Source organism: Dromaius novaehollandiae, chromosome 1 (assembly GCF_036370855.1).
Source record: "Dromaius novaehollandiae isolate bDroNov1 chromosome 1, bDroNov1.hap1, whole genome shotgun sequence".
Taxonomy (NCBI): Eukaryota; Metazoa; Chordata; class Aves; order Casuariiformes; family Dromaiidae; genus Dromaius; species Dromaius novaehollandiae.
This window is the reverse complement of record NC_088098.1, coordinates 216,349,246-216,359,453: the sequence shown is the minus strand read 5'-3', so window position 1 is coordinate 216,359,453 and position 10,208 is coordinate 216,349,246. Positions and strand designations below refer to the sequence as shown.

The following is a 10,208-nucleotide window of genomic DNA, read 5'->3' as shown; positions in this document are numbered from 1 at the left end:
CTAAGATTCAGACATGCTACAGTTGCAAAATCACAAAATTGTTAGGAAAAGACTATTAAAATTCTCTGTACTTCAGCTTCTTATTTGCAAACAAGCAAAAAAAAAAAAAAGTATCTTGCTTTTCTGCAAGATCAGTGCAGATGGTCCAATATTGTGTTAACAGCTGCATGAACAGTCCTAGCATCGTTCGGGGCTGGGGAGGGAGGTTTAAATTTGGACACGAGGGGTCTACACTTTGCTGTTATAACAAGTCTGCTTCCTCCACTTTGTGCAAGAATTGGTACCAAAGCAAACCTCAGCTGAGATGTTGCCAGACCCACAAAGGAGCACTTTGCTTGTGCTTCTCCAGGCCACGTGATGCCGAGAGCCCCTATTGCCATGCTGCCTGCATCCCCCGGTCACTGTCAGGAGAAGTGCCCAAGCCTGCTGCACTGTCTCTCTCTTTTCACCTCCTTCTAGGGGAAGCCTGGACAGAGCCTTTCAGGATGTCCTCAGTCACGCTAATCCCAAGTGAGGTTGGAAAAGCCGTCTGATGGAAGCCTAGAAGAAGAATTGGAACAAAACGTGGCTTTGGGTCATGTTCTCAAAAGACCTCAGCCCCTTCTGACTGCATCTATTTGTGCATTGGGGATGGAGACCAGAGTCCACGGGTCAGCAGGAAAACGTGAGATAAAGGAATAGTGTGCATGGGACAAAGCGATTTAAATGCTTCACTAAAGGCCATTTTCAAAACTTACTTAGGAGTCTACATGTCACTGAAAGTAGTGGACTTAGCATTTGAGGGCAAGCAGAGATTTTAGCTCCGTTCATATGAGTGGTTTATTTGACTCAGAGAAGACAATTCCATCTCTTTTCCACCTTCTATAACAAGCCATAAGGATTATTAAAGTTTAAATGGATTTCTGGAGAATGTCCTTTTCTTCTTAAAATGCACCCATCTTGTCATGAGCTTTGTTAGTATTTTATTAGTTTGCAATGTTTTGAGATGCTTTTTGTTTTGTTGCTGCTTTGGGTTTTATTTCCTGGATTGAATAGCTGGTTTATCATATTTCTGCTAGATGTGAATTAAAAATTGAGTTCTTTTTTCATAATCATGGTAATTCCTGCTGGACAGTCATGGCTATCATAAGTGCCCTACATGATACATTCTTGTTCAATATGAAAAGAGCTCACCTTTGTAAAAACTGCTGTTCTGGGAGTTGTGATTTTGTAGTTTTATGTCTCAGAAGTATATATCCATCTTTTTTTCCCTAAGAAATATAAGCAAGGAATAGTAAACCAGAAATGTGCTCCACAGAGGACAGAGGAAAATCAATTATGTTTCCTTGAGCTGCTTTATTTAATGACTTCTATGAGGATTTAAATATTCGGATGATAAATGCTAAGGAACCAGGCATAAAAGAGGCATTCCTTTTGTATTTACTTCCATGCAAAAGTATTCTTTTATATTTTTCTCTTAGGGCAATTTGGGAAATTATTTTTAAAGGACCCTTTATTTTTGCCACTGCTGGGCTCAGTTGGATTGAGAAATACCTCTGCCTTCATTTGCTAAAAATAATGTGATTACAGAGGAAAGCTTAAAAAGATGACTAGAGAACAAAGGATGAAATCACAGAAAATAAGCCAATATCAACTTTAATTTAATTATTTTAATAACTCATGAATGTTGGACATGTGAGATAAAAATTTTAAATACTTGAGGGGTTTTGGTGCTTCTACTTTGAATGCAGGCCTCCTGAGGGATGGATCCAGCTGCCAAGCCTGGATCTGAGGCTAAGTTATTACACTGGTCTGGATCGCTGGAATACGGCTGTTTGGTTTTATTGAACGTCAGGAAGGAACCGGCTGCACCATTTGGATCTACGGCTGGACACCCCCAGGCCCTCTGCTGCGTTAAGCCATCAGCACTGCTCCAAATCCAAGTTCCAAAACAAGCTAACTGTGCTATTTTACACCAGGATTTGGCCCCCACACTTTCTTGTCACGTCCTCTGGAGCTTAGGAGGACTTTGGCTGCACCTTACATGTAGTTGGTTGTGGTTATTGAATATTGCATGTGCGTATTCAGCTCCTTAATTAATCCATCCATGCTGTGTGCTCAGGACCATGGTAAATTGTTCTACTATATGGAAATATAAATTAGGACTAAAAGGCAGGATGTTGTGCGGATTTGCAGCCAACTGAAAGACCATCTAGCAGCCACCTCACTGGCCTGGCAGTGCCTCAAGGTTCATGCTCTCCGCAGCCCTCCCTTGCGACCTGGGGAAGAGCCCCTCACATGTATGTCGTCCTCACTGCCTGCAGACGTGCGGTAGACGCCTCAGTGCTTCTGAAGATCTAGGCATGGGGTGGCCTTCATCTGGCCAAGGGCAGGTATCTAGGTTCAGGCATCCAGTGCCATTTGGTGGGAAATAGTGTACAGACCATGCACAGACACCTAAACCTGAGCTATTCACCCCAAGCTCCCCTCACCACTCACAGAGGGTAACAAGTACTCTCAGGGTGTGACTTATCTCCTCCTACTGTAGACACCTAGCACAGGACAAAAGAGCCGTATTTACAAAGTCTCTGTTTCTCTCTACTGTCTCTTTGCTGAAAACGGGTGCTTGTTCTTTCCAGCAGTCTCAGGTGGTCTAATAAAAGATAATACATCTCCCACCAATCTTGCCTTATGAGTATCCCTAGACCACCAGAGCTACCTCAGCTCTCCTGCCACTGTTAATTCACGATATGGTGAGGGCACAAGCCTCAGCTACATCTGGTGACCTGATTTGGGCCACAGTGGTGGGGAGGTTTGCAGCCCAGGGAGGTAAGAGATTGAGCATCCTGAGATGTGATGCTATGACTCCATGGAAAGGTTGTTTCTAGTCTTGGTATTTGTGGTGGTCCAGATTCATGGCTGTCAATTCTGAGCCAAAAGCTGCTAATCACCAGTGAGAATATCACAACTCACTTCACTTGATTCCTGACATTTTCCACTCTAGACAAAGGAGAAGCAGGTCCATTCCTTTCATTTCTGGCCCAGACCCCAAACTATAAGGTCTTCTCAGCTATTTCAGCCCTCTCCTTCCCCTGAAATTTGTGGCTTCTCTTGCATCAAAATCCCATCTGGGAATACTACCTTCCAGCCCACCTCTGTTCCATTAACTCGACATAGAAAAGCCATTTCAGGACGGTGGTTTCATTATACATCATTGATGGGGGATAAATTATTAAAGCAGATTCATAAAAAATGAAAGATATTTTACACAGACAGGCGTCCTGACAGTAACCCAGATATGTCACAAAAACTGATTGCCACCAAATAGGAAATCTTGCCCCTCACCAGAGCAAAGAGGGGTAAGCTATGAAAGATGCATGAGGATGGAAGGAGAAATTAAGTGACTGGAATGACAGAGTGGGTGATAAACAGATCAAGGCAAAGGAAGCAAAAGAGAAGAGACAGTGGAGGAAAGAGGGAGTGAATGGAGGTTAAATAATTCAGGTCAGGATTTTCAAGAGTCTTGAAGAAGCAAGGGAGCGTAAGTCACCTAGGAATTTGGGGAGAGGGGGGGGAACCAAAACAAAGCTGTCTATTCATAGCGTTAGAAAGATCTACTCGATTTTCTTCAGCCAGACCCCCACTTGTGTAAATGAGTAAGGAGTGAGTACAGTTGAGTGTATTTATGTTCTCCTGAAAAAGTGTCCCATGAAAGAAATCAAAGAGGCAAATCCAGCTGCTGTAACTCCAGCAGTTTTGCCCACTTTACACCAAGGGCATTGTCGGTCTCAAATCCGATTTGAATCTCCCCTTGGTTCAGACTACCAGGCGGGTCTGCAGATGCTTGATGGCTTTGTCTGGGAGCTCTCCCCAGCCACCGAGCTCCTTCAGTCGCTAACTCATTAAATGGAAATAACCTGTCACATCAGGAGTTTTGCAGCATTAATTGATGTTAATGCAGTCAGTGCCTCCAGTGGGCAAAGCTCCTCCCATGAATTTTGCAGCTCTCCTGAGCTCTGGGCATGCTTTTCCCTGAAAATCAGTGGAAGCCCTCAAAGCTGTGAAGCCTGGGACCTACAAAGGGTGAAATCCAGTTCAAAACACACTTCTGTGAATCTTCCTCTTCTCTTCCAATACTGTTCCTCCTCTCTCTGGGAGAAACGTCCTCCCTGGCCTGCTTTTGTTACCCAGCTCCCGGGGGGACAAAAAGTCCCCCCTGCCTCTATCTCCCTCCATTGTGTTTCATTTCTGATTTGCAAATATTTCATTTCCTATCTTGCTCTAATTCGTGGCGTCCCACGTTCCTCCTGTTTCAGCCTTGGCTTTGCTTGCGTAGAGGATTCCCTCCCTCAGCCTTGCAAACAGATTTGCACCATTGCTGGTACACATTGCGGGCAAGGCTTTAATGATGTATAAAGCATGCTATGGATGAAAGGAGTTATGTGAAATTCAGCTGCACTGAATGAGTCTTGCTGGTGAGAGGATAATACCCATTAATCACGTCTATTGAAGTAATACATCAGGATAAGCTAAAGACAGGCAGGGTGGTGAATAGCAAGAAAGAGGGAAACTCGCTGCCCCAAACACTTTGCAATCGAAAGTGGGTAGGAAATCATGTATAATGCACTGGGTGGGCAATACGATGGCTGGTAGTATTATTTGTGAAAGTGGGAGGAATTTGAATGGGAGGAATTATATAGGGGAAGAAAGGCTAAATGCAAAGAGACATAAAAGGCAGCAGGAATTGGAGGGCAGCAGTTGATGACTTAGGGAGGAAGAAGAGGGGAATATTAGCAATGCAGAACAGAATCTGTGAGGATACAGAGATTTATTAGCATTTCTTAATAAACAGTAAATATTCCAGCTTGTGGCAAAGTGAGAAATTGGGAATGAGAAGGGGGAGATGCTGAGTTAAATCAGAAGAATGCATTTTTATATGAAAAAGAAAAAATCACTTTGGTCAGTCTGAAATATTTTGCCCAGTCTGGTTAAAAAACGTGGTTATTTATGAGTTACATGCGTATTTTCTAAAGTGGGCATCTTCTGCTTTGATCTGGATCAGCGCGGAAATCCACTCTGCTGTTTCAAAACCAATCTCTGTGAAATTTTGCATTCCCATTTTGGAAACATTTCCTCTCGGTTTTAATTGCAGTCTGATTTCACAGGTACTTTTAGTCCGTCCAAACTCCAACTCTAGTTTTTGGATCCATATGCAATGCATACATTTTTAAAATATGCAGAGCACTGCACTTTCTAGTTTCTTGGACGCTTTTATTAGGGTGTGATTTTTATGAGATGGCTAAGCTAATCTAGGAGCTAGCAGCTGCCCAAATGCATGGTCCCGCTTCTGTTCCTGCCCAGGACACTTATTCCTCCTCTCACCGTGTGCTGAGCTGGTTTGGGGGGGCTGAACAGGCAGAAAACAAATCAGAGCTTTGGTGAACGATAGCATTGGGTTTTCTGCCAGCACACCCCTCCTGGAAGCCAGAAGTGCATTCGTGCCAGTTGAAGGGAGGAGAAGGCTCTGCAGAGCAGTGCAAAGCAGAGCAAACTAAGCTGTCAGACCAAAACCATATCACAGCTCCTCTGCAGACTGGACAGGAGTCTGTTTTCTTGATCCAGAGTGGCTCAGGAATGTGGGTAGTGCTATGGATATCTACTGCAGAACAAGCCTTTTTTCTTATTATTTCCCCTATGGATATCTGGGTTGCTATGAACAAGTGCTTATAGAAGGGGTCCTTGGCAGACTGAATCTTTTCCTCGGGAGCCTCTGATTCAGAGACAAGCCATTGGCCCTGAGACATCAGAGAAGCAACAGCCAGATGCCCGCGAGGCCACACTTCGCCAGGGCATGGGCAGCTCCAGAATCTGCAGCAAGACTCCTGCAGGCCACGAGTGTCTGGCTCTGGAGCTTTGGACCGCGCTCCTCTCTAATAATTGTGCAATTGTGGTAATTATACACAAAAAAAAGTTAATTACTTAATTGTGTGTAACAAGGACCCTTTAGCTACTAAGCTAGGCACACACTCAGTCCAATTATTCACAGGCATATAATCTACTTCCCTTTGTATTGAATATTTCATTAGTTACAATTCACATCTTCTTGGGGGGTGCTTTGCAATGGTTCAGTGATTGGATTTGTTCTAATTTCTTCTTGGCTTGTACAAACTCTGTCATTACAAATATTGCACTGTATTTTATCCCTTTAACAAGAAGAGGAGATTCTTTCCAGCCTTCCCATTTTCAGAGAGAAATCACTACATTGCAATCGCCAAAAGCTTGAGGGATTTTTTGGTTCCTACTTTGGCTTCAAGGTCCTTTGGGTGGGACTCAGCTTTTTTGTCCTGTGTCTGTACAGCTCCTAGCACCCCTTGGATTCTGGCCATCACAGGGCACCTTAGCAATGGTACAATATGAATAACAAATGGAGGCAGTAATCAAGGGTTTCTGCAAGTGAAGGAGATTGAATCTTCTAAAAGATGCACTCATTTTAAAATGGGTCCAGCCATGGCTGGAATCACTCTTGATTTTCACCTGTATATATCAGGAATCTATGTATATGAGGAGTACATATATAGGAGGAGGGGATATATCAGACCCATGGCCTTGCATTCTCACTTTGAAATACTTGGAACTTCTCCAGACCCAAGGTAGTTTCCTTGTAAACTAGATCCAGAAAACCAGACCCTCTAGTTTTGGATCCCACCACCATTATGGTCCATCGAAGCTGCCCAGCACTCCCCAACTCAGTAAAGAGCTGCCTTGTGTAATCGATTTGGGAGAGAAAAGCAGCCTTCTGCTTAGCGTTAGCATTTGCTGAAAGTAGAGCAAATCTCTGCACTAAGTGTTACAACACTTCAAACTAAACCTAGAAATATTTATTGGAGTGTGCTGGGCTAGTGCTTTGCTGGAACTGTAGTCTGGATGCCTCATGCCTGTGTCCGTCTACAGGGAACAGAGAGTAGGGCTGGACTACATCTCCCATAATGTGCTGCATACGTTGTATGGACACAAGAAGCCTCCCCCAGAAAAGAGGATGGTATAAAACAATCAGACTAACTAATCCCATGAATTGGCTGCATGTCTCCTGAGACATTTCTAGTTTGTATTTTACAATTTTTCAACCAAACATTTTTGAAAAATATGGAGGAGAAATACTAACTTTCCAGCAAGTGTTGGTGTCTTGCCTGGGATTTGCTTTAAGTGGCAGAAAAAATTGACTGTTAAATGCCTCAGAAAAAATGCCTGAGGTGCTCTTAGCTACCATATGAAGACAAGGAGATCAGTTTCTTTGACAAATATTGCACAGGGCATGCTTAACTTTGTGATATCCAAATGTGTGTTCCTGATGGTGGTTAAGATAGTGCATTTAAACCTTCCAAGGATTTTGAAAAGAGCTGCTGATCCTATCAGTTAGGCATCCAGGATAAGCTATGAAATCCAATATGATACTTCCATGAGTTATGGACATGAATCTGATCTCCCTGTTGCCAGAGCACATGAGAGAGACCATTGAAATTGGTGGCGTTTCACAGCTATGAATAAAAGGGAGAATTGGACCCATTTTCTTTGTCTGACTTTACTGAATATAAATCAAGGCACAGTCATGCTAACTGCATCATACAGATCCTGGTGACAATAACTTTCTCAGTGCTTGAGACAAGAGAAAATATTGTTCAACTCTGATCATCAGCTTTATTGTATGCCAGCCAGACGATACACATTTCATGCAGACTATACGTTTGTTCCAACCACCACTCAGAAGAAAATGCTCGACTTCATGTGCGCTGGTCCTGCTCTAAGGTACTCGGTTCTTGGTCTGTAGCACCAGTGGTTTTCTCAGGGGTTCTGTAAGCAGAGAAAGAGCATTATTGCAAAGCTGTTAGAGCAATCAGCTGGCGCAAGACAGCAAAATGCATCTCCCGAGCTGGAATTTGCCCCGTGGCACGCTCTGTGGAACGCTCCCCATGCAGCCCATACATGTTGGTATGTTCTCAGGATGGTCAGTGAGCCTGGTTCTGGTCCCCATGAGGAACTAGTCCAAAACCCATGGAAGCCGTGGGGCTGAAGTCCACAGAGCTGAAGCTCTTGGCTTTTTCCTCAGTCCCTCGTTCATCCGGGACCAGGATCAGGCCCACTGGTCAGCTATGAAAAATGCTTGCCAATTGATTATAACCTGCATCGAAAGAGCACCTCGCTGTAAAATTGTCTCAAAAAGAAGCAGTTTGTTTCCCTCAAGGCAGGTGGTCAATGCCCTACAACCCAGGAGAGCTGCGTCCTGCTGCTCAGGAAGTGCCCGGTGCCTATTAAAGCAACCGAGAGGACAGAGAGCCCAGCTAACACATGCTGAGGTCTCACTCGAGAGCACCCCTCCTGCTCAGTGTCCCCAGGGGACACCAGGAGGTGATGGTGGAACCAAAGCACTGGATCCCTGTTGGGATCAGCTCTGGGGCTAGTTCTCTTCCCAGGGCAAACAAGCAGACGTGCATCAGTGTAAGCACCACATTTCAATCGCTGAGGATCTAGCTTCACACGCTACAGGGAAACTACAACTCCTGTAGAGGAGATCTGGCTTAGGCTTGGGTGGGAGCACAAGAGGACAGAGCCCTGGAGTTAGGGTGGGTGCTCTTAGGAGGATCTCTGGATGAGTGCTGGAGAGAAGGATGGATCTTGTCGGAGAGCAGCAGAGACCATGAAGGAAAGGTCTGTGGGTTGTGAAGGAATCCACCTTCATCAGAAGATAGAGAAGGAAGATCTCCAGGGCTGAGGAGAAAAGTGTGATGGATGGAGAGGGATCTGTAAGGCTGCAGAAAGCAGATGGAGAGGCAAGAGAAACCTGCTCAGCTTTGAAACGGCAGTTTTGTATGGCAGTTGCATTAAGGGGCTGTGGAGATAACTTTCCTCCCCCAGCCTGGCCTTGGCTTTATGTCAGGAATGATTCCAGCTCAGAGCTTAAAGGACAGGAGGAAAGAACAGTCAGCCTGACCAGGAGAACAGATGCAAGTTACCATTTCCCTGGCTCGTAAAACAAGGGCAACCCAGACATGTGAGATTAACCTTCCTTGTTGAAAGGCTCGTGGGACAGGACAGTGTGGAGAGCCATGGCAGGACCACTTTTGCTCAAATACTCACCCTCTTCCTGCCCTTCATGCTTATAGTGGTCTCTGGAGAGGGCTGGAGATGCCTGCATGTCCTCACCAGCAGAGACATGCCCAAGGCTACATGCACTCTCCAAGCAGGCCTCCATATCTAGTAAGGGATGATGCAGTACCTACGGGGTACTCAGGTCTTCCTGGGCACAGTGTGGACGTGATGCTCCCAAGCTGTAGGCAGGTCAAGACCAGACTAATTCCAGCAGTTCTCTGAGCTTGGTGTCCAATCCTGCTCTTGCTGCTGCTCTGCATCTCAGAATATTGAGCTTGAAAGCCAAAGTCTTTTCTCCCCAGAGCAACACAAACTCTTTGAAATTGCCCTTCACCAACATTTCCCTTAGCCCCTGCTAAAATCATCAGGGGAATTAACCCTTTTCAGCAGCCTCAGTGCAGTATGTCACTGTTGAGACAGCCATGAAAGCTGGTGCATATTTGTATGGTGGATACATACAGGCTCTTTTCTTATGAGTGTGCGCATCTTCCAGCCACGTAACGCAGGCTGGCTATGAGCCAGCCTCTTGGAGGAGAAAGAAGCTGTGTGCCACCCCCATCCCCTGGCTTCTTCTTTGTTTGCATTTCAGGAGAGACCGGGGTAAAGATAATTGTGTGATTGTCCTTCCCAGTAAAGCTCATTCAGAACCTCTTTTAAACTGGAGGGGGTGGGAGGGAGGTAATTACATTATTTCCCCCTGAAATTGGAACCTAGGGACAAAGCAGCATTGCACAGCCTCTCACCAGGAAAGGACCAGCCCCAGCTGTCCCCCGCCAGAGCTGCCCAGAAAGGTCTGCCTGCACACAGCAGCACTGCGAGAAGGGAGGTGGGAGGATGCAGCATCTATTGCCAGGGCAATCAGAGGATTGAAAGGAAAGTTGGATCCTGAAGCATAACAAGTCTTAGCGCATAAGTAGCAGCATTCACAAATTGTTGTCTTAGTCAAGCAAGGAGTGAATTTGTAGATCTTTGCACTCAAAAAGACTGTCGGTGGCAAATCATTGACTTGATGAAACGCAGGTCTCAACTTGTGTGTAGGAGAGGTTAATTACATGGCGTGACAAGGTGAAAAACGGAGAATGGAT

The 10,208-nt window shown here is 45.1% G+C and overlaps 1 protein-coding gene across 1 annotated transcript in view; it reads right to left on the bottom strand.

The window, feature by feature from the left end:
- Window positions 1-7,649: 7,649 nt before the first annotated feature.
- MAP6 (microtubule associated protein 6) overlaps window positions 7,650-10,208 on the bottom strand; it is a 49,426-nt gene continuing 46,867 nt past the window's right edge. Inside the window, exon 4 of the mRNA XM_026097948.2 lies at window positions 7,650-7,827. Coding sequence (XP_025953733.2) covers window positions 7,758-7,827 — 70 coding nt within the window. The 3' untranslated portion in view covers window positions 7,650-7,757. The remainder of the gene's footprint in view (window positions 7,828-10,208) is intronic.